This window comes from Phoenix dactylifera, chromosome 1 (genome assembly GCF_009389715.1).
Source record: "Phoenix dactylifera cultivar Barhee BC4 chromosome 1, palm_55x_up_171113_PBpolish2nd_filt_p, whole genome shotgun sequence".
In the NCBI taxonomy this organism is placed as follows: Eukaryota; Viridiplantae; Streptophyta; class Magnoliopsida; order Arecales; family Arecaceae; genus Phoenix; species Phoenix dactylifera.
Window position 1 is genome coordinate 37,679,914 of NC_052392.1, and position 26,135 is coordinate 37,706,048.

A 26,135-nucleotide genomic window follows, 5' to 3' on the forward strand; every position below is an offset into this window, starting at 1 on the left:
AAGCTAGGCTGTGCCACTATATCATCTGCTTAATTATCCATCCGACGCAAGGGTAAGAAATGGCAGCAATTCGCAAAGAAGGGGCATGATGCCTGCCCAAGTGGATTACTTAGAGGTGCTGCAAAATACTTTTTCCGCATCCAAAGACACTCCAAGCTATATTTATAAACTAAAAAGAAAAAAAAAAAGCATTGTGACTAATAATTATTTATAATTAATTTTATCGAAGTAAGGAGAACAACTAATAATCTTAGTTAGATCGGATCTCTTACTTTCAAATTCAAAGAAAAAATTAAGTCGAACCGCTATTACCATATTTCCTCACTAGTCACTGTTGCATACCTTAACCATTTTTGAGTCAAACTGCAACATGAGTTCATGGAGGATGACCACAAACCGATCGTGATGCTTGTGATTAAATTTTAATAGATATGAACTCTTAGCCTGACGAAAATGTCAGAGCTTGAACGGAGAAAGTTTGTGAGGACCTATGCGGACATGTATTTAGTTCCACATCAGTTATTATCTTAGGTACTTATACAAAATCAAGGAATCCAAATAATATCTTTCAGCTAGCCATTTTGGATGAAGTTCTGAGCCATTACACAAACTTGACACCAATTATTTAAATTTATTTCAAAAATAATAAACAATACAAATGTACAATTAAATATTCATGTACAAACTGGTGGGAAGGATGAAGCTCTTGTTCGCTTTACTCATTTCTCTTTTCAAGGTAGAGAGGAAATGGAAGCACATCAAACCAAAAACGAAAGTGTATTTAACAAATTTTATGAATAATGAGAAAATACTCAGATGTTACATAACAAGCATCCGTGCTTCCTCATGTCCATCCAACTCATGTCTCAATTTGAAGGATCAGAAATCCTTTTTTTTCAAGAATGAACAAATCTAACTTCTGAATCATTTCTTTTGAGAATGATTCATCCTCACTCGACCATCTAACCCAGATAACAAGCCAAGAAGTCTCTGCAGAACAAATAGACATTTGTTTATTTAAATTGGATCTCCCACATCACCTCATTCTATGAATCTCCACGTCCGTGAACATGGGCTAGGGGCTCTTACCCTCATCTAAAATCCATAAAGGTCGCGATTTTTTTCAGTCCTAATATCCGGTCGATTCATTGTTATTCTATTTTAAAGTTCTTTGATGAAGAACTAGTAATAGTCTGATAACATGATTGCCAAAATTTTAGTGGCAAGTAAACATTTGTTATGTATTATTTTTGTATCTGATAATTCTCAAAAGAGTAAAAAAAACTCAAATTTGGTTGAAATTCAAATAAATCTTCTGCTCTGTAAAGAATTGGATTTTAGAAAAGGAATTACAAGAATAGGACCATGAACTCTAACATAATCTAGAATACCTTTCTAGAGATCACTTCTTCCTAATCATTTTTCCCTTTCACTAAGGCAAGAAGTCAGGTAAATTCTAGCAATAATTCACTCTCTCATTACTGGAATTGGAGCAGATCTTCACTCGTTTAGATGTTTCCATTTGTTCAATCAATGATGGAAGCGGCCGAGGAACTGCGACATTCATTGATCTGTACAACTTCCTCAAGCTTGCATTTAAACTCTTTGATGAACCAATGATTGACATATCCTTTTTAACATCAGCTTCTTCCAATTTCTCAATACTAGGCTCGGCATTGCTCAAACTCCTGGAAGATCCAATCCATGACATATCCATTTTAACATCAGCATCTCCTGAATTCTTAATACCTGGTTCAGCAATGTTGTCCTTAATTATGGATGATACGTCCTCAGCAACTGCGTCCTCTCGTGGGGATGACCCCTGCATGGCAACTGCAATGTTCTCCTGCAAAGATGATGCTTGCTCTACAACAATAATTTGTTGCTTGGATAACATTTCTTCATCATTGGCCATGGTACATGCAGATTTCTTCTCATTAAATATATCAGAATCTTGGATTCCAAGTCTTGCTCTTCCAAACAATGTAATAGGCTGTGCTCTAGATGGTGGAGATAAGTTCAATTTCAGTTCCAAATGATCTGTTCGCAAGCCTTTAAGCTCCAATTGCTTGCAGTCTTGTGCAGTAGATGAAACTCCGACAGCAGAAGTGGAGACAATACTATTCTTCAAGGCCTCTTTAGCTGTGAAAGCTGGCAAAGTAGGGATTTTGAACAGTTTCCACAGTGGATCATCAGGGGTTAAATGAGTTTTAAAACAATGGTTCTTGACATAGTCCAGCTCCATGGCTCGGCAAGGTGGGGTCGTAGATATAACCCACTTGGGCTGAAGAAGTTGCAAGGCCCATTCCAATTCTTCCCGGGACGAGTGCATGGAGTAACACACATGCCAAATTCCAAACTCGTCCCTCTCTGCTTCTACAAGGCTTGGCTTTTGCTTTTGAGTCATATCCAGCCGATCATTTCCTGCATACCACTGAGCAGAGGGGCGGATAAAAAGAGGCTCAGGCTGAAGAGCAGCCCGTGCCTCTGCAAGTTTTTCACTTGCTCTTTCATATAGTCCGGGGAATGCAACCACCTGCGAAACATTCAACAGAATACAGATGTGGTTAACCATATTCCATGAGGAGGAGATGAAATTCCAGCTATCCATTAGCATAAACATAGAATATTTGCCGCAAGGCTAGAAAGAGATCAAGTCCTAGATTAATGTGCTAAAATTCAGGCCATGGAAGGCATTAAGCAAGTACCAGCTATGGGAGGATAAGGTCAAATCACACTCATTTTTCATCAGTCATGAAAGAAAAGAAAGGGGAAGAACTTATCATGATCCTCACATTAGTCCAAGTAATAGCAAAAGGTACAAGCAAATATGTAGCAATATACCCCCCAACCTCCATACACCTTCCTTTTGAAGGAAGAATGGGAGATCCCATCGGCCAGTCCCTGGTTGTGTAACTGACCATTAGTACAGGGCATCAGATATGCTCTTAAGAATTTAAGCTATAGATGATTTAGGACATAAAACCTGTTATATTCTGCAAATACGGGGTATAGAGATTTCAAAAGTTATTGTCTATTGTAAATTCATCCTAATGTACAAATCCTAACAATTTGGAATCAGAAATACTAAAATTTTAAGAAAAGTTTCCAATCATGTGTTGACATATCTTTTAGCGTGGCATGGTTGCATCTCTCTTCACCATGATAAGTTACTTATCAGCCTAAAGTGGAACAATTTGTATGTTTAGGCAATTTATAATCAGCAGATAAGTGAACTTCTATCAAGTCGACTGATTTATGTAGAAAACTCTTGTTATACATTGATTAGAAGGAAAACTGAATGTGTAAGCCTTTTCATTTCAAATGCATGCTAAGACTGCACCAAAGAAACTAATAATGGAGTACATACCTGAAAGCGAGAAGAAGCATCTTGTGAAAGGACATCTGGTGCAACATGAAAAAGAGAGTGAAAACAATCTGAATTGTTTGTCTTGTCAACAAATATTTTTGATCCAAATGTTCTAGATATTTCAACAAGTATCTCTTCCTGGCCAAGAAGATCACATGCAAGATACACAAATGGTGCATATGGATGCTTCCATATGCAATTTATCACCTGCAATGATCAAATTAAAGTGAGGATAGTGATTGGTGATGCTGCAGGAACACATCAAAATATTGAAGAAAACCTGCTGGATGGCTGATTTCTTGCTTGGAATCTTAAGAGAGCATCTACAAAAAGTGCAGTCAAGAAACAGGTAATCAAGATGACACAAAGTTTCGCTTCCTTTCTTAGAGATATACTTGATGGGCAAATACTGTAGACAATCAGTGGTGAGCCTGCAATCCCCAGTATGCAATATGTTACCAAATTCACCTTCAAACAAGAACATGACAGCTCCTGTAAAATAAACAAAGCCAAACAAGCAATAGATATTCAGATGTAATTTAAGTCCTTGATAAATCATGTTGTATCAGGCATGGAATACAAAAGGCAGACATTAGAATAAATATAAACAAACTTCACAAAGCCTGGCAACTTTCACAATAGAAATTCTTTGATTGAATCACGTGCAAAATTAACAACTCAATTAAAAGGAAAAATAAACAAAGCAGAAGTTGTCAAGAGGGGATCATATAATGCATTTCATTTTTCTGAGCATAATGCATTCTGTTCTTGGTAGAAATAATGCTCCAACATAGAATCTCAGCAACACTTTCCTCATTGAAGCCTGAAAATCAGACACTCCTACCAAGTCATTGTACAAGTGTCCTGATTTTGGTTAATTTGATTTTCATCTACCTTGATGGGCAGCACTATGTTGATGTAAATCTTAAATATACATTCTGATATGGTTAACTTACAACTTACAGAATTCTCCATCCAACAACTAAAAAAAAACTTGCAAGAGACTCATTGCTTTTGCTTCATAAAGAGTACTTCAGTTTCAGGGGGCATCAAAATCTCACATTTGGAAACAGGCTACATGGCAAAACACATAATATCACCCCAGATATGGAGTATATTGCTTACTTTGGCCAAATTCCAGAACATGGAACAAATTTTTGGAGTGTCTTCTTAAAGGACGTGTCAATGCAACTACATAAGTGATAGCATTTTAATTCTCAGCATTTCAAATGCTAAGCTATTGCAGTCTAAATTGTCCTAGATATTTCTAATGAAGTTTCATACATTTTTCTATATAATGTATGTATGCATATGCATATAGATGTAGCACTAACTTGGCCACACTCAAGTGAATCTCTACTCAGTCCCGGTCAAGTTTATATTGGATGATGGGGATCATATATCAATGACTCAAGCTGCTAGACGTGATCAACTATCTTTAAGCTGCTTTCACACCAAAATTATACGATTTGAAGAGCTCTATCTTATGCATCAAGCAGTCAAAAAACTGCATTATTTCATGTTATTTAAACTATCCAATGTTTTGATCACTTGATACATAGTTTAGGAGTCTCCAAATCATACGACTTCTGGTGTGTAAGCATTTTAGAAATAGTAGATTACATCCAACAGCTCAAATCATTGATGTGCAACCCTATCGTCCAATCTAAACCTGACCAAATCCAAGTAGAGATCCATTTTAGTGTAGCCAAATCAGTGTGTATGTGTGTGTGTGTAGGAGAGAAATGTCTCCATATTAGGTTTTCTGGAGGTTGGAGCAATGGACACTTTGGTACACTAGGGACAGCGCATGAAATAAAAAGTGCATCAGAAAATTCATTTACAAAAATAAGCTAGTCAATATATATATAACTTCTCATTCAACCAAACACTTGGAAATTTCAACGACCACAAAGTAGCAAAATTTATAACAACCCATGAAGACTGACTTCCACAACCCACAAGGGAACAAAAACATCAACCGCAACAACAAACCATCCAACATATATACTGACGGATTCTAAAATGTGTTTCAATATAACAAGGATTTGTTTATATTTTTGTTTACTTTGCATATTTCCAAAACATTGCATATTTTGAATTGCGTGAGTTAGGTTCAAAACTTTCACCATCATCCAATTGATTCTCTTAAGTAGCTCATTATGTGCAACATGGAGAGAAGGAGGAAAAAGACCCCCACCCACACCCATCCCTTGGTCCAGCTACCCACTTGGGGTTTTTCCTATGCATCCGTAATCTCCCACTTTATAAATACCAGTGGCCAAGAGCTTACAAGAGAGGGGGAGAGGAAGAAAAGAGTGAGGACAAGACAGAGAGAAAAGCAGAATGAAGACAAGAAAAAGATTAAAAAAGGAGGAAGAGGAAGCTTGGATTGCCCTCCATTCACAAATCTTCTTCAGAGACAAGCTTATCAAGGCTTCATAAAAGCCAAGATTCTCAAGGCTTCACCAAGGCCAAGGTTATCAAGGTCTCATAAAAGCCAAGCTTCTCAAGGATTCATTGAAGCCAGGCCTATCAAGGCTTCATCAAAATCAAGCTTCTCAAGGCTTCAGCAAAGCCAAGCTTCTCAAGGCTTCATCAAACCAAGCTAAAGGATTCCTCAACATAGAAGCATACTAAGGCTTCTTCAAGTAAAAGCTTGCCGAGGATTCTTCATTAAATCCATTCTGGATTAATTGTTGGAAATTGCAAAATCAACCCAGAACTCCGCCTGTTTTTTTGCGAATGCTTAATGATTTTCACCCATCGTATTATGTCCTATTATTGAGCTCTCCCATCTGTGCTTAATCGTAGCATGGATATTGAAGTTGGTGGTTCACGGATCATGCACCAGGGCTTCTTGAGCCACTGATTGAATAATTATGAAAGAGCCCAGCTAATCTGAACCAACCTGCATATTGTTTTGAAAATGACTCTTGACACGTGCTGCAGAACATGAAAAAAGTGAGAAAAGGATTTTGAAGAGCTTGAGCATGAAAAGAGTGACAAAAGTTTTTTCTAGAGCCTGTGTTCAACAAGACCTGAGAAGTGAGCGCACAGCTAAGGGTCAACAACTTGTATCCTCAGGACTAATTCAGTAGGAACCACTGTAAACTGCCGTCTAGCCTCAAACTACTTCTGCAATATATTTTTTCCTTTGACTGTCAATAAAAGCTAGGTGGCCGTATGCCTTCCTTTTCATCAAAAAGAAAAGAAAGAAAAGAATTTCAGTACCAACACATACAACATCTACATTGAAGAGAGCAAAGAGAAAACTTGTCACCGAGGAACAGCTATTATAGATCAATATTTCATGGAACAGTTTTGACAAGAACTACTCATAAAGCTTGAGATGCATTTATTGGTTGTGATTATGGTCAATTGGTCAGCATATAAACACTAAGCCAGCATCTTCAAAACAACCCAGCATATGCAGGCATGGAAATGGCAGAAAAAAGAAAGAAAGAAAGAAAAAATTAGACCAGCTTAACACTTGCTAAATGTTCTCAGCTCAACGTTATAAAAGGGCGAGGGCAGTTCAGCTCTAGTCCCACCACCGTATAGTAGAATGAAGGCTTTTTTCTTCGATTTGGTGAAGTGCCTGAATTGGTCTAAGCGGCAGGCATGCCGAACTGGTCTAATCCGGTTCGGTATGCCCTGCCTTGTAGGTTCGGACAGTTTATTCCGTCAGGTGTTGGTAAAGGGAGTGCTTTTCAAGCACGACCGGTGTAAGGCTTCACCATTTGAGAACACAAGGCTTCGCCGTTTGAAAACACCTCTTTAAATAACCCCTCCCCTCCTTCCTATCTTCCCTTTTATGAATCTGAGGTTTAGTGAAACCACATTTCAGATAGCACGAACATCCCCCCGAGAGGGGCAGGGGGGAGAAATGTTCCTTAAATGGAAAGGGAGGAGGTTTGGGGGAGGGAAAACCAATCCCCTCACCTGATATCTGATAAGTGCTTAATAATTTATAATTTAGTTACCTTTCCATAGCACTTATCAATATTTTTAAACTGATAAATACATATTTTACCATGAAATTGAACAAACATTGAAGTAAGTTTAAAATATGGTAATTATTCTCTTAAACAAGATTCTGAACTTGTCTCTCTCTTCTTTGCAATCTTTCATGAAAATTTCATAAAAACATATAAGGAGGAGATTGTGTTGACCCGATTTGGTAACCTGATAGAGTTGTAATCAAGCTAAGCTTATAATTAAATGGGTTTTGGTCCTGATTCGATTGAAAGTTATAATTAATTATGTATGGGGCAAAGGTTTGATTAACCCTTTTTATTAGGTCACGGTCCGGTTTTTAGTCTTGTCTGGTCGAGTTCGATCTGAAGCAACTCAGCAAGAATTAAATGTAAATAACATTGGGCTCGAGAACAATTTCAAGCAAATCAACGATCATGACCCACCTCAAATCCAAAGCCAATTCCCAACCAATTCCTTTCCTACCTTCATATAAAATTTATAATTTTAAAACAAAAATAATAATAATAATAATAATTGAATATCCATGATTCACTGTTCATATGAACAGTGTCCCGTGAAAAACACTGTTCATATGAACAGTGTTAGAAAAAACAAAACAAAAAAAAAACTAAAAATGCATTTCACTGTTTATCTTCTTCCCCTCCCGTAGATCCCGCGGCCGTCCACCTTCCACGGCGACCTCCCGACGATCCCGCGACCAGATCCTCCGGCCCTTCTTCCGCCCTCCTCCCAGCTTCTTCAGCCGCGCCAGCAACGCCCGCGTTCTTCACGCGCTGCAAGCATCCCAACCGCATCCGAGCAAGCGTGATTTCCAGCGATCTACCAATGCCCATCAAGCATCTTTCATGATCAACGCCCGAATCATCCCGTGGCATCTTCCATCTTCAGCGCATCTCCTCCCTTTCGAAGTCAAGCCGTGATCCAAGCTTCCACCGTGGCCGTGATCGGCTCCTCCCACCAGCCCACGGGTCATCACCTCCTCACAGCATCCAAGCAATCCCACTGCCAGCAGCCTATGAAGCAGCCCAAGATCCCGTCCGTATTCATCTTCTTCCCGTGAATCACCCCCTCCACGGATCAAGCTCCAACATCACGCGTCCGTGAATGGTGTCTTCCCGAGATCCCGCGGCCAGACCTTCATCCAAATCAAAGGTCTCAGCCCCTCTCCCATGGATCCGCTCCTCCCATCATCGCACCCAAGCTCCATGGAACGTGCCACAGTCAAGCCTCCGAGTACGCCCCTTCCGAAATCCCAAGCATCCTCACTTGCCTATAAATAGGGTGTCCATCAGAAGAAGAGGGGGGGAGAGGAGCTCGGATCGGTTCAAAAGAAAAACAGGGGAGACCCCCTGTTTCAGTGAAAAGAAGAAGAAAGCCGAGAGGGAGATGAAGATGGGAGGACTTCCGGCCACCATGAGCAGCTAAGCCTCGGTTTAGGGGTTTGATGAAGCCATGGATGAGTATTTGTGTTGCATTTCTTTGATTTTTAGCGTTGTAAGACAGTTGCATACTCGATGAAATTATGATCTTAAAATGTCTTGTTTAATTTATGTAAGATGTTTATCTTGTAGAAAGTCTTTGCATGAATTAATCTAGTTTATCGAAATTGAATCCAATACCTGTGGTTTGGAAGAGATTGCTATGCAACTATCGGATTTATCTTTGAAAAATTAATCCTCAGATGAATCATGCTAAATAGGACAGACCATGCCTATCCTTAGAAAAGATGGTTTGTGCCAGGCTTAGATGACTCATACTGTGGGTTAGATTTCAGCTTTTTGTATAATTGCCCTAACTTGTAGTTAAGAGCAATCAGATCATACACGCATCTAAGTCATTGAAAGCATCACAATTACGAATCCATCGGTGGATTCTAGCCCTAAACACCTCTCTCCATAGATAATTCATACTACTACACCCATATTAATTCTTAGTTTTTATCATTTACTCTAGCTTATCCCCTTTGAAGTAATCATTTAATTAGGAAAAATAACTTGTCTCCAATCCCTGTGGACCGACACCCGTAATCACTATCCTACAGGATACGTGCTATTGCGTGGTTTATTTTCAAAATTGAAATAACCGATCAATTTTTGGCGCCGTTGCCGGGGATTGCTAGCATAGTTATTTTTCTTATTAAAAAAAAATTATTTAAAAATTTAAAAAAAAATTAAAATTTTTTTATTATTGTTACTTTTCTTATCTTCTTTTTCTCCCTTACTAATTTTTATTTATTTATTTATTTATTTATCAGGAATCGAGAAAAAAAATCTGGGATGATCAAAAGGAGAACTGCCGGAAAAGAAATGCTGTAGAGGTTTGCAAAAAAAAAAAATTATTAAATTGCTGGAAAAATTCCCTTTGGTAACCTCTAAACTTTTCTAATTTAAATTAATTATTGGTTTGAAATTTTGTGGTGATTGTTAGATTTTAATTATAGCAAAATTGTGAATGCATGTTTGATACACATACACAAATCAATTTGCACATAGTAAGGGCAATCACCCCAACAAGATAAGAGCCGGATTTCATCACCGGACTCTTGCCCAACTTAGGTGAACTCAATCTCACATAGTGTCATCTTTAATTAAAATCAATTAGACGTTGGCCCCTAGGGACATTCGAGCTCAATAGGACGAAGATCACCGAAGGTTGCACCAATTTCGCTCTGTGGCTTAGTTGATATCTAGGCAAGCTTTGTCCCTATAAGGGAGACAGTTCATCTGTTCGAGGCAAGTGGGTTTTAAGTGGGACCTTTGCGAACGCATCGTGACCCCTCCACTTACCTGGGAGCTTACCTGGTCAACTCGGTTCATTAGACCGGATTGGAGGCTTAGGTGCCCTCTTCAAACCAGTTAGGAGCTGTCTAGTGATTTTAGGTCAAAGACTAGGATTGATATGCTTTTCTCTTTTATTGCATGCTTGATTGATCAAGTACTAGTTTATGCACGGTAGTCGTTCTAGAGTACAAAATCTATTACCTTTCGACCCTGACATAGAACGAATCCTTAGGAACATTCGAGCTAAGATCAAAACATTAGGATCATCCCCACCTCTTAAGATGGCTGAAGAACAACCCAAACTCCTGAGGAAGTACTTTACTCCCACTATTTACACTTCTCCATCTTGCATTCGATTACCTGAGGTAGCAGCTGTACAATATGAAATAAAGTCTAGTGTGATCCAAATGCTTCCATCTTTTTATGGGCTCACCAATGAAGATCCATATAAACACCTAGATGAATTCCTTGAGATTTGCACCACTGTCAAGATTCAAAATTTCACTGATGATGCTCTGAAACTTAGATTATTCCCCTTCTCCCTTAAAGATAGAGCTAAGCAATGGCTGAATTCTTTAGAGGCCAATTCGATTCATTCCTGGGGGCAAATGCAACAAGAATTTCTTAAAAAATACTTTCCCATAGGAAGAACGAACCAGTTTAGACGTGCTATCACAAGCTTCTCCCAAATTGAGGGAGAAGAATTTCATGAAACTTGGGAGAGATTTCGGGACCTAATCCGTAAATGCCCACATCATCAAATACCTAAGTGGCAGCTAGTGCAATGCTTCTATGACGGATTGACTGAACGAAACCGTCAGATGATTGATGCCGCATGTGGGGGGACATTCATGCTTCAAAATGAGCATGAAGCATGGAAATTATTTGAAAATCTAAATGAAAACTCCCTCCACCATGCTTCATGTTCTCGTCAAGCACCCCCGAGTTCTCAAAGAAAAGGGACCATTTGTGAAATAAGTCATTCTATGGACCTGTCTAGCAAGGTAGATGCATTGTCCCATAAGATTGACCAATTGATGATAGGTGGGCATTACATGAACTCTTCCCAAGCACAAGTGTGTACTATTTGTTCTAGCCCATCCCACCCTATTCATGAGTGCCCTTCAGCGCCCCAATTCCCCGAACTCGTGCAAGAATACATCAATGCTGCTCAAACACTGCCTAAACCGGGTAATGACCCATTTTCCAATACATATAACCCGGGATGGCGAAATCATCCAAACTTTTTTTGGAAGCAGCAAGCTTCGAATACTGCCCAACCTTATTCCCAAAACTTTCCAAACCCTCAGAATTTTCAAACCCCACAAAATATTCATCTCTACCGTCCCTCGACTCAATTTCAACACACTCCTCCTCCACCCCAAAGAAACACAGCCTTTGAGGAGAAAGTGTTGAACGCCCTTCAAGGTTTGGAAACCATTACACAATTAGTGCACTCTCATACGCAATCAATCGCCAAGCTAGAATCCCAAATGGGTCAACTAGCTAATGCACTAAACAAGCGAGAGGAAGGAAAGCTTCCAAGCCAACCACTAAGTAATCCTAGGGGACAATACATGGCTCAAGAAAATCAACTAAATGCAATTCATCATGAACAAGCCAATGCTTTGACTACCCTAAGGAGTGGACGTGTAGTAGACAATAAGATTGGGGAGGACAACAATAAGGAAGATGAAGAAGAGGATAGAAATGTGTTAAATGAAAAACCTTCTTCTTCTTCTTCACCTAGTCCACCTTCTGCCAAAACTCATATCCCAAAGGCCCCATATCCTGAAGCTCTTAATTCACCCTCTCCCTTTGGCAAAAAAGGAACTTCACTAGAGGAAATAATGGAGGTTTTCAAACAAGTGAAAATCAACCTTCCGCTTCTTGATGCTATTAGACAAGTTCCCTCCTATGCCAAATTCCTCAAAGACCTTTGTACACAAAAGCGAAAATCTAGGACACATGTGCCTAAAAAGGTCTTCTTAACTGATCAAGTGAGTTCTATTCTCCAACACAACACCCCTCCAAAATTCAAAGATCCTGGTGCTCCCACCATCTCCTGTGTCTTAGGAAATAATTTCATTGATCGAGCACTCTTAGATCTAGGGGCAAGTGTCAACCTTTTACCTTATTCAGTTTATGAGAAACTTGGGTTAGGTGAGTTAAAACCAACCTCGGTATCCCTTCAATTGGCTGATCGATCTGTAAAAACACCACGTGGGATAATTGAAGATGTTCTTGTCAAGGTAGACAAATTCTATTTTTCAGTAGATTTCATTGTCCTTGATATGGAACATGAACCTAATCCTAAGAAACAAATCCCCGTGATCCTTGGGCGCCCCTTTTTAGCAACAGCCAATGCGTGCATAAATTGTAGAACGGGGGTAATGAATATATCATTTGGGAACATGAAGGTAAAATTAAATGTGTTCAATGCAGACGACCAACCCGCGAGGAAAGTTGAGTGTTTTATGATAGACAAAATAGATGAACCCATAAAAGGAGATGCAAAAACTACCTGACTGTGTCTGGCTGAAGACAATAAACTTAGCGCTTGTTGGGAGGCAACCCAATTCTCTTAGATTATTTCTTAACATTGAGGACAATGTTAGGTTTAGGTTTGGGGGTATTCATCTTGATTTTCATCCCAAAAAAAAATAATAATAATAATAAATAAAAAATAAATAATAATAATAAAAAATCATTTTTTTTAAAAAAAGAAAAAAAATAAAAATATTTTTTTAAAAAAATGTGTTTATTTTTATTTTTTTATAAAATAATTAAAAAAAGGTTTTTGTTAAAAAAAACCCTAATTTATATACATTTATGCGAGAATGATAAACACACAAGGTATATAAAATCTAAAAAGCCTAATGACTAGTGGGAAGTAATACAAATTTAAGTTCTTTTTATTAAGTCTCTCTTAGGGAGTTGTAAGCTAATTAATACTTTGGAATTTCACTACACACTGGCCGACTCTTCTAAGGTCTAGGCTCGACATTATGTTGAGAGTATGGTAGCAACCTTGGACCCTGATGAATCATACTTATCTAATCCAAAAAAAAAATATCAATAAAAATGGATTTAGTCAGGAACATCGAAAAGGGCTACCTATTGTCAAAGATCAAGTGGGCTTGTGATGAGGACTCCGAGCATAAGTCCGTAGGGGAGTCTTGATGCCCGACACCTTATGCCAACTGGTGTGAGAGTTGTCGACTGATTGCTCGTTACACGGAGAAATCACCACAAGAGTAAAAGTGCACAATTTATATATCTTTCTTAAAAAAAAGAAAAAAAAAAGAAAAAAAAATGTTGTATTGACCGAAAAGACAATAGTGTGAAAGCCGTCGTTGTAAAAATTCGAGTAAACTGGAATATTACAGATAAAGCCCGTGAGGTACTAAAGTAAACATCCACAACTCTCGAAATCCTGCAGATAAGATGATTTTGAATCAGTGAGTAGGTCTTTTCGACCAATCCTTGGAAACTACTAGTATTAACAATATTTTGGAGATCCGAACCCTTAGCTTGTGTACGGTCCAGATTTCACCGAGCACTCCAGTATAAATAAGTCTTACAACTCCCTAAAAGGAAACTTAATGACTTTAACTTAGATTGCATACTAACCTAGAATTTGGGCTGACTTAGTAAATAAAACCGTGTGTGCTTTGAAATTCTTATCATTTATGTATCTTAAATAATAATAATAAAAAAAAGAGAGTTTTTGGAAATCTTAGCTAGTATGCATTTGGAATTTGATTTTCACTTCATAGATCAATCGATCTATATATATATATAATAAAAAAATAAAAATAAAAATAATAATAACCATAAAAAATAAATAATAATAATAATAATAATAATAATAATAAAATTTTAGAAGTTTGTGAGTATCTTCACTGGAAACCCTCACGAGACTATAACTCGTCCACTAGGGTAACCTAGGGGTTTAAAGCCTTGTTGCATATGGTAAATGCAATCGCGATGCCTGCGAAAGTGAGTTAGAGTTTTTCTTTTCTAATTTTATTTTGCTCGAGGACTAGCAAAATATAGGTTTGGGGGTGTGATAAGTGCTTAATAATTTATAATTTAGTTACCTTTCCATAGCACTTATCAATATTTTTAAACTGATAAATACATATTTTACCATGAAATTGAACAAACATTGAAGTAAGTTTAAAATATGGTAATTATTCTCTTAAACTAGATTCTGAACTTGTCTCTCTCTTCTTTGCAATCTTTCATGAAAATTTCATAAAAACATATAAGGAGGAGATTGTGTTGACCCGATTTGGTAACCTGATAGAGTTGTAATCAAGCTAAGCTTATAATTAAATGGGTTTTGGTCCTGATTCGATTGAAAGTTATAATTAATTATGTATGGGGCAAAGGTTTGATTAACCCTTTTTATTAGGTCACGGTCCGGTTTTTAGTCTTGTCTGGTCGAGTTCGATCTGAAGCAACTCAGCAAGAATTAAATGTAAATAACATTGGGCTCGAGAACAATTTCAAGCAAATCAACGATCATGACCCACCTCAAATCCAAAGCCAATTCCCAACCAATTCCTTTCCTACCTTCATATAAAATTTATAATTTTAAAACAAAAATAATAATAATAATAATAATTGAATATCCATGATTCACTGTTCATATGAACAGTGTCCCGTGAAAAACACTGTTCATATGAACAGTGTTAGAAAAAACAAAAAAAAAAAAAAAACTAAAAATGCATTTCACTGTTTATCTTCTTCCCCTCCCGTAGATCCCGCGGCCGTCCACCTTCCACGGCGACCTCCCGACGATCCCGCGACCAGATCCTCCGGCCCTTCTTCCGCCCTCCTCCCAGCTTCTTCAGCCGCGCCAGCAACGCCCGCGTTCTTCACGCGCTGCAAGCATCCCAACCGCATCCGAGCAAGCGTGATTTCCAGCGATCTACCAACGCCCATCAAGCATCTTTCATGATCAACGCCCGAATCATCCCGTGGCATCTTCCATCTTCAGCGCATCTCCTCCCTTTCGAAGTCAAGCCGTGATCCAAGCTTCCACCGTGGCCGTGATCGGCTCCTCCCACCAGCCCACGGGTCATCACCTCCTCACAGCATCCAAGCAATCCCACTGCCAGCAGCCTATGAAGCAGCCCAAGATCCCGTCCGTATTCATCTTCTTCCCGTGAATCACCCCCTCCACGGATCAAGCTCCAACATCACGCGTCCGTGAATGGTGTCTTCCCGAGATCCCGCGGCCAGACCTTCATCCGAATCAAAGGTCTCAGCCCCTCTCCCATGGATCCGCTCCTCCCATCATCGCACCCAAGCTCCATGGAACGTGCCACAGTCAAGCCTCCGAGTACGCCCCTTCCGGAATCCCAAGCATCCTCACTTGCCTATAAATAGGGTGTCCATCAGAAGAAGAGGGGGGGAGAGTTCCTCTCGGATCGGTTCAAAAGAAAAACAGGGGAGACCCCCTGTTTCAGTGAAAAGAAGAAGAAAGCCGAGAGGGAGATGAAGATGGGAGGACTTCCGGCCACCATGAGCAGCTAAGCCTCGGTTTAGGGGTTTGATGAAGCCATGGATGAGTATTTGTGTTGCATTTCTTTGATTTTTAGCGTTGTAAGACAGTTGCATACTCGATGAAATTATGATCTTAAAATGTCTTGTTTAATTTATGTAAGATGTCTATCTTGTAGAAAGTCTTTGCATGAATTAATCTAGTTTATCGAAATTGAATCCAATACCTGTGGTTTGGAAGAGATTGCTATGCAACTATCGGATTTATCTTTGAAAAATTAATCCTCAGATGAATCATGCTAAATAGGACAGACCATGCCTATCCTTAGAAAAGATGGTTTGTGCCAGGCTTAGATGACTCATACTGTGGGTTAGATTTCAGCTTTTTGTATAATTGCCCTAACTTGTAGTTAAGAGCAATCAGATCATACACGCATCTAAGTCATTGAAAGCATCACAATTACGAATCCATCGGTGGATTCTAGCCCTAAACACCTCTCTCCATAGATAATTCATACTACTACACCCATATTAATTCTTAGCTTTTATCATTTACTCTAGCTTATCCCCTTTGAAGTAATCATTTAATTAGAAAAAATAACTTGTCTCCAATCCCTGTGGACCGACACCCGTAATCACTATCCTACAGGATACGTGCTATTGCGTGGTTTATTTTCAAAATTGAAATAACCGATCAATATCCCTCAAGTTCCCGAACTTCAGGTACCGAGGGCCGCTAAGGACATCGGTACCGAAACAGAGGTTCGGGTTCTATAACCTAAGGAAGGGGAGGGGGTTTGGGGGAGGGGAAACCATTCCATTTCCTGATCCCAACAGAATAAAATTATCGAAGAAAAAAGATTCCCCATTCTATTTTTACTATACGTATGGAGCCGACCGTCGCAGTTGCTTACCACCCTAGTCTCCCACCGTTTCTGTGCAGGGACACTCGAGTGGCGATCCCAGCAGTATGGAGAATCGTTCCACTGACTAAAACCAATGACAGCCTTCTTGTACTAAGGGCGTTTAATCGGTTAATATCTCCGAGCCTCCCTCTTGTAACTGGACCCCACTCGAAATGGTTACCGGACAAGAGTGTGTTTGATTCAATCATCTTACTCAACCCCTCCGGGACTGTCTCCTTTTTGGGTTCTTAGGTCCATTATTCGAGGAACATTTCAGAATCATACAACACCTAAATACGACATCAGTTTGTGCTGCTTATTACAACCTGCTTATGGAAGTTTGAGGACACCTAAACTTTACAATCAGGCAACCAGAAAGTTCAAGGGTAGGTTCAAGTGTTTAACTACCTATAGTTTGGGATACATCAAATCAACCAATTGGAGGTTGTAACAGATTCAGAAGTTTAGTGTAACAAGAGGTATTACTCTGTGCCACTTAGTGTTATGTTCATCACTATATGATAAAAGTCATACACTAAATGTGAGATAATCCACTTTTGTTAACCAAATAGATAGGGATGATATTCATCGATAAGTAAGTTTTTTATCAGTTTGCTATCATGCAATCGGATTAGTATTTTATTCTTATAGTTAAGACAAGCTTTCTTGATAAGATTCTAAGGCGACGGAGTTGTTCTCAAACGGCGAAGCCTTGTGTTCTCAAACGGCGAAGCCTTAGTCGTGCTTGGAAAGCACTCCCTTATCCTAGGACCATAACTTAAAGGAATAGGTAGTGCTTATGCACTCCCTTACTTTAAAGCAGTCGTGCTTCGCCTTATGGTTTGCACTTCTTTACTCACCTAGTTCTATAAATAGGATCGCTCGTGCTTTCCTTAGGGAGAAGCACTCCCTTGTTTATCACATTCCTTTTTTCTTATTATAATCTCTGAACATGTACCACCTAATATGAAAGCTGTCTTGAGAATCCTAATACCATTAATCTACGGCACTGTTGGATTAGGATTTTATCGCTGAAGTAGTTCACCATCAGGTCTAGGGCCCTAGACCAGCCAAGGCTGTGGCAGTATTAGATCCGTACAATCTGAACTTGATATCCCTCAACTCTTTCCTCTTTTTATTAAAGAAGAGGGATCAAGCAGTGGTGCATATAAGAAGGCCGAAATATATTGGTTCAGGTAAGAATCGGAAAACCCGTAGGGATATACTGAACAGATCCCACCCAGAAAAATGAACCAACGGGGTAGTGTCCCAAGCTGACCGACCGATACTGGCTCCATACGGATACAAAATAGTGTTTGGATTCCTTAGAAAACATATGATATTAATCTATTAATATTCATATGTTTTATTTTCTTTGTTTTTAAAATCACTGAATTTTCAGTTTCTTCCTTCGGGAAAGTCAGAAAAAACAGTATAAAACTTTGAAAAAAAAGAAAAGGCTAAGTTTCCATACGGTATCCGGAGGAGGAGTGGAGGGAGACAAGCCCTCGTCCTTTAGTTAGCCCAGTAGGGGGTCTAGATTCTCCACTTTTTATTACCAAGTTAAGAAATTAAACTAAAATTATCAACAAATCCCGAAAGCCAAACATCCCAATTTCCAAGAAAACGAAATTCTGAAACCAGGAAATCATAGAGACAGAGAGAATACCGGGGCAGTGATTGGCATCGAGTGCGGTGACAGAGAACGTGCCGTCCGGGTCATCGATAACCACCGACTCCCCGACCTCAATTTCCACAAACAACGAATCCTCGAGCTAAGGAAAAAAAAAAGTGGGGGACAAAAAACCAAAATTCATAACGGGATTGGTATCAGTCAAGCGTTGAAGAAATTCCAAGAAAGCAAGATTACCAACAATTAATTGGAAAGAAAGGAGAAATAGAAACCCGAGGGAAATGGCGAAGGGCGAGGGACTTGGTAAAGCGGGTGGCGTAGATGGGGTAGGAGGAGTTGGAGGCGATGCAGGCGAGGTGGTCACGATGGGCGTGGGTGAGGAAATGGTGCCGCTTCCGCCGGGAGGCCGCCGTCCACGTATCCACCGAGAACGGCAGCCCCTTCGGCATCTCTATCGGCATCGCTTCCTCCTCTCTATCTCTCTCCACCACCACCTTCTACTGAGTCTTCTCTGTTCCTCTCCTATAGCCGCCTATTTTATTCTCTCCGTTCCTCCTTCTAGGAGAAGAAGGAAGAGGGAATTGGGCGGCCATTCCCAATTCCAGAATTTCCAATTCGCCTTTTCCCTCTCTTCCGGAGTCGGTGCTTATTTATAGTTGTTCTGGTGTGCAGCTTATACATTTACTTTCGATATCTAGGTCATCTGCAAGCATCTCCACCCTTGCTTCTGTGGACTCGCACCATTGGTTAGTGATCTATGGGACAATCAAGTTGGCGTTATTTTATGTTTAAAAATCAATAAAAGGCTAGATAGTATCTTGAATTTGCAGCAGGCAAAACTTAAGCTGTTAGGAGAAGGACCGACCTAAACTAGACTAATAAAAAGCTGCACTGATAAACTTAAGTTGGCTCGAGTAGAACCCCAATTCATCACGTATCATTCCAAACAAACATAAAGATTGTCTTAACTTGGGCTCCTGCCTGCAAAGGCCGCTAGGTAATATGGTACCATATATATTATTGGACTCTTGACGGGCGAGGTGGAATTCTGCCGTCTTCCCATCGATACGCCCAATAGGCTTAGTGGGATTTCATATGAGAACCAGGATCCTCTGCGGTGCACGGGCCGCACGCAAAGTATTGTACAACTTTTGATGGTCGTCATCACAAGATGGACGGCCACCCCCTTCATAAGATGAACAGCCATCAAACAGTATGTACGATGTATCACAAAGTATGCCTTTGTAGACCATTTTGTTTGATAACCGTTCATCTTCTGATTGCAGCCATTAAAAACTGCACACCACTCTATCGTAGAGCCCATGCACCACAAAGGATCTATGTTCTTTATATAATCACTACTTAGCCCATCACCATAATCAAAGTCATCAACTTCTTCCCCACAAAACATATAAATTGCAAATTCCCTTGCTTCATTGCTTCTATATGGATCCCACCACTCTCCTCGCCCTACCTATATTTAGACAGGTAAAATATTTTGCATTCATCTTGAACGTTTCACAATGCTTCCTGGACATACAAAACAAAGTCTCACTCACATGTCCCATTTGGTTAATAATTTTCATAATAAGGGTTAATCTAACTTCGAGACTATATTTTTTAGCTTAATCAGGTGTTTCTCAGTATGTTGCAAATATCTATTATGAGAGTTCTTATTGTTCAAGATGAACGCAAAATATTGTTCTACTGTGCAAGTGAATAGCATCTTGAAGCACCCATGCCTCTGCATATTATTGCGTTTTGCATGTGCAAAATATGTTATATATTTCTTTTAGGTTTTGTGTTTAACTAGGACTCCAATTGAGGGAGGATTGTAAATATATTTACTTGTAATGGACTGTGAGAATATTTTGTTGAATGAATATATATTCTAAATCCAAAAGACTCAACTTCAACTTTTACATGGATAGTTGCTGAGAGATCTAGGTCTTTGCATGCCCACCAGTCGCTATATCGTGATAATATTGATGCAACTTATCTTACTGCAAATCTTATATTTCATGACCCAGCACATCAAGATTGACTTTCATTTCGTGCACGAATGAGTAGCTCATAGAGAACCATTTATTCGTTATATCTCCACTATAAACCAGATTATAGACATTTTCACAATGCCATTGTCTACTCGGTGATTTTGGATATAAAGGCCCTATTTGGAGGAGCTTTTGGAGGGCCAAAAAGCACTTTCTTGTCCTCCAAAAGTACTTTTAGATAAAAAATGGTGTTTGGTAAAATTTCTAAAAAGCTGTTTCAGCTTTTGCGGGAAGCTGAAAACAGCTTTTGGGGGAAAGCTCCAATTTGGAGCTTTTCGAAAATGATATTTTCAGCTTTGTCGGAAAGCTGTATTTTTGACAAAAATGCTCATATTAAAATATAATAATTACATAGTTTGTCCCTTTATAAACCTAAAAATTTGTTGGAGCTAAGAACTATAGCCGTCAAACTTCCTTCCGCAAGAAAAATTGTTAGAGAGATAAATGGTCATTCGGATGATGAAAAATTAATATACACTAATAATTAAAATATTTTATACATTTATTATTGTATTATACTATAAATATAATATTATATTACATTACATCATAATACATTAATATGTTATTTTAAATAATTTAATATTATGTTATATTATGAAAAATTAATTTATACTAATAATTATAATATTTTATACCTTTATTATTGTATTATACTATAAATATTATATTATAATACGTTATATCATAATACATTAATATGTTATATTAAATAATTTAATAGTATGTTATATTATGAAAAATTAATTTATACTAATAATTATAATATTTTATACCTTTATTATTGTATTATACTATAAATATTATATTATATTACATTACATCATAATACATTAATATGTTATTTTAAATAATTTAATAGTATGTTATATTATGAAAAATTAATTTATACAAATAATTATAATATTTTATACCTTTATTATTGTACTATACTATAAATATAATATCATAATACGTTACATCATAATACATTAATATGTTATTTTAAATAATTTAATATTATGTTATATTATGAAAAATTAATTTTTACTAATAATTATAATATTTTATACCTTTATTATTGTATTATACTATAAATATTATATTATATTATATTACATCATAATACATTAATATGTTATTTCAAATAATTTAATATTATATTATATTATGGGAAATTAATTTATACTAATAATTATAATATTTTATACTTTTATTATTGTATTATACTATAAATATAATATATATATTACATTATATCATAATACATTAATATGTTAGGTTAAATAATTTAATATTATGTTATATTATCAAAAATTAATTTACTCTAATAATTATATTATTATTATGCTATATTATAATAATATTATTTTATATTACAATAATATTATACTATATCGTATATTTATGTATTAATATATGTTATGTTTTATTACGCAATGTCCTTTATGGTAATTTTGTCATACAAAAGTATTTTCTCAGTTTGTTTACCAAACATATGTTAAAGTGTCACAGCACTTTACAAATATAGTTACCAAACAGCAAACAGCTTTTTATAACAGCTCTACTTCCAACAGCTCTACTGCCCACAGCTCCCCCAAACAGGGCCAAAAGCTTGTCGATCTTTCAATGACTCCGGCCCTGTTTGGGGGAGCTGTTGGCAGTAGAGCTGTTGGAAGTAGAGCTGTCTGAAGTAGAGCTGTTATAAAAATCTGTTTGTTGTTTGGTAATCACATTCGTAAAGTGCTGTGGTACTTTGTTTTGTGTTTGGTAAACAAACTGGAAAAGTACTTTTATATGACAAAATTACCATAAAGGACATTGCATAGTATTATACAACACAACATAATAAAACATAACATAAATTAATACATAAATATACGATATAGTATAATATTATTGTAATACAAAATAATATTATGTTAATATAGTATAATAGTAATATAATTATTAGAGTAAATTAATATTTGGTAATATAACATAATATTAAATTATTTAACATAACATATTAATGTATTATGATATAATGTAATATATATTATATTTATAGTATAATACAATAATAAAAGTATAAAATATTATAATTATTAGTATAAATTAATTTCTCATAATATAACATAATATTAAATTATTTAAAATAACATATTAATGTATTATAATGTAATGTAATATAATACAATATTTATAGTATAATACAATAATAAAGGTATAAAATATTATAATTATTAGTATAAATTAATTTTCCATAATATAACATAATATTAAATTATTTAACATAACATATTAATGTATTATGATATAATATAATATGATATTATATTTATAGTATAATACAAAAATAAAGGTATAAAATATTAAAATTATTAGTATAAATTAATTTTCCATAATATAACATAATATTAAATTATTTAACATAACATATTAATGTATTATGATATAATATAATATGATATTATATTTATAGTATAATAATTTTTCATAATTTTTCATAAAATAATTTTCTGCGGTCCAGGGGCTCTTCTTCGTGGTCCACGCTCGAGGAGGACCTCAGCGTGGGCCGCGAGGTTGATGATAAAAAAAAACAATAGATTGATTTTGGAAGGTATGGAAAAGGATTAAATTTTTTTTCTTCTAAAATGTGGTTCAAGAAATGCATACAAAAATTGAAAAGAAAAATATCTTTTCTTACGGAAGGGAGTCTGACGGCTTGGGTTCTTGGCTCCAGCAGATTTTTAGGTTCATATAGGGATAAACTATGTAATTATGTTATTTTAATATGGGCATTTTTGTCAAAAATACAGTTCTCCGAAAAAGCTGAAACAGCTTCCTCTCAAAAGCTCCAAATTGGAGCTTCCTCCCAAAAGCTATTTTCAGCTTCCCGCAAAAGCTGAAACAGCTTTTTGAAAAATTTACCAAACATAGTTTTTCATCTAAAAGTACTTTTGAAGGGCCAGAAAGTGCTTTCTGGCCCTCCAAAAGCTCCCCCAAACAGGGCCTCCACCAACTTTAGATTGAGAGAGTGCATTATTGTATATTGCATGTGCAAAATATGTTATATATTTCTGTTAAATTTTGTGTTTAACTAAAACATAAATTGAGGAAGGATTGCAATAATATTTAGGGCTTGTTTGGATATCCTTAAGAATTAGACTTATTTGCCGGCACAGCCCATATATTTTAAGAGACTGTACAAGTCCCAACTTAAATCTAGACTATGGGCTTGTTAGTCTATAGGAAGAAAAAAAAGGACCCATAGAAGTCTGTTTCTTTTCTTCCTATAGGATTCGGGCTAAGAGGTGTTAGGTCGATACGACGCATGCTTAAATAGGTCGTCCAATCCATGAATCCAACAGAATATTCAACCCAATCCTGTTACATTACCGAAATAGACCCTTATTTGAACAAACTTATATTCTATGGAGTGATTTAAAGGATTCGCAGTGACTTCAACTTTTACCCTAGAAATAGCAATCCAAAGACCTAAATCGTTATAACTGTCGCCCTCTTCTAGTATCTAATTCCATCTTGTCCTTGCACAAGTAGAATGCAGAGTGTAAGACCCATCTATATTACTTCTAATTCAAGGAGGATGCCGTTTCAGCCACAAAGATCATGAGACAGCATGGGTGCTACTGATGCTCGGTAAGGAATGTCTAGCCACTTGAATTGCTCAACCTGTGACAAAGCACTTTGGATTGTCCATCCTTCGATACAATACAAAGTCATGTCTTCAATTCCATATTAACCATGATGTAGAAGCAATAATAGCATCATACTCTCCCGAATTCACTTCTTTGTATCTCTCGATAAAGAACCAATTCTCTACATCCATTCAATAGAGAAGGTAGAAAGGATATGAATAATTCGAGCAATCTGATCCCAAATAAAGCGAGACTATCGACATTGATAGAGCAGATACTTGCACATTTCATGTTGCCAACCTTGGCCTGGAAATTTCGACTCCAACAATCCTGTATAAAGCTTCTATAAAATATTTTTAATTAATTATGTACTCACGTTAGAGCTATATAAAATGCCGTTTTTATGAAGAAAAAAAATATAGAGGGCCACAAGACATTTTGTTAGCAACCGAATTCCATTATCCATTCTTTGTAAGAGTGCTGGCTGTCCAAGGCGAGTGTACGTATCCGCATTGATGAAAGGTGGCTTCTTGTTGAAAAGAATCTTAGTAAGACATGTGTCACTAGTTATATAATTAAATAATTTTATACTAGAAAAGCTCTAGTATTTAATGAAAAAAATCTCAATGCTAGGCACCACCAAGAAATGATGTAAAGTTGGATTGGATTCCCTAAAATCAAAAAAGAAAAGGTTATATTCCTTCTCTAGAATACATAAAGGACTTTTTAGATTTTTTTGTTTCTTTTTTTTCCAATAACATTACAGGTATACATCATATGATTTGTGATTCTTCTCATTCATATGAAAATTTCATTAAAATTCACCTTATATTATATAAAGTAAGCCACGCAAAGGTCATTTGCTAAATTACATCTCAAAGTTTCATTTGAAAATTTATATCGACGGATACTTGTCATGCATGAGAGAATGGTTTTGTTTTCTTGTGATTTATATTTGAGTCGTAGTCTTCAGAAGATTATTTGATCATAAAATGCAAATTAGGAAATAATCTTCTTTGCTTGCATCGACAATGTACAAGAGATATCATGCAGCAGAACTCCGGAGGTAAAGATCAACTAAAAAATTTCTAGACCAACTTTGCTAACTAGTTCTCAAGTTCATATTTTTGTATTAAACTTTATCCGATTGTGCCCATCCGAATATAGCCCGTACTAACACATATCGAAATTTATTTAAGTTGTTTTAATTTGATCTAGACTCTAATATTTTTTTTGATAGGTATCCAACTCTGTTTCAAGAAGAGCCTACGATACGGTGATGGAATATATTTTGTGGTGATAAAGATAAGTTAAATTCTATGTAACCATAGTGGAGATAACATCCATCTTAATCTCTATAACTGACTCTGACATTGCCTCTGATGGGTGAGGCATATTATAAAAGGACACCTATGGACTTGGTCCCAATTCATCCAAGAGCACTTGTGAGATCATCTGTAAGAATAGACCCTAAATGGGCCTTATTGGATCGCGATCATGATCCTCTTCCTCGGCGTGATGAGTAGCAGGTGGTTCCTCCCCACGAAAGGAAAATCGTGTGAGGCAAGCGCTAAAGGAAAAAAAAAATAGAGGTGCTTTCTATTTTCCAACATTTTTTTTAGTACCTATGTTAAAGAAAAAAATCCACAATTATAAACTCTTTCTGCAGACGAAGTCGTCAGTCTCATAATTAAAAAAAATAAAAAATATATTTTTTATCAATACATTCTAGATCGCCAAATAATGCATGCTAAGTAAATTAGTTATCTAGCAAGCTAATACACATATCTAGATATATCAACACACAGTTTCTTGAATATATCGATACACAGTTTTTAGATATATCGATACACAGTTTCTAGAATATAGTATTCACCGGTATACAATACATGACCAAATGAAATACACTTAGCAAATTAGTCACTAGTAACCCAGTATACACCTTCAAGTATATTGATACACAGTTTCTAGAATATCATGTTCACCAATACACACTATATAGCCGGTGATACATACTGCAAAATTATTTGATACATATCTAGCAGTGATCCAATACACACCTCCAAGTAAATCAATATATAATTTTCATAATATACTTTTTATCGGTAAATACTATATAGCCAGATGACACACATCAAGTAAATTAATCATTTAACAAGTCAATACGCATCTCTAGATAAATCGATATATAATTTTTAAAATTAAAGATTATATATATACATATCATTCCTTAGTTTTCATGAACTATTAAGTGCAA

At 36.7% G+C, this 26,135-nt stretch overlaps 1 protein-coding gene and 1 non-coding gene across 2 annotated transcripts; both read right to left on the reverse strand.

Moving 5' to 3' along the window:
• Positions 1-1,275: 1,275 nt before the first annotated feature.
• Positions 1,276-18,837, reverse strand: LOC120113037 (5' exonuclease Apollo-like). Its single transcript, XM_039133543.1, has 5 exons — positions 18,477-18,837; positions 18,241-18,346; positions 3,651-3,862; positions 3,371-3,577; positions 1,276-2,536 (listed from the first exon to the last, which is right to left on the reverse strand). Exons 1-5 carry the CDS (start codon positions 18,663-18,665, stop codon positions 1,457-1,459), a joined length of 1,794 nt encoding a protein of 597 aa, XP_038989471.1. The 5' UTR covers positions 18,666-18,837; the 3' UTR covers positions 1,276-1,456.
• Positions 10,810-10,915, reverse strand: LOC120104287. Its single transcript, XR_005506751.1, has one exon. It is a non-coding gene; the product is annotated as a small nucleolar RNA R71 (small nucleolar RNA).
• Positions 18,838-26,135: the final 7,298 nt, after the last annotated feature.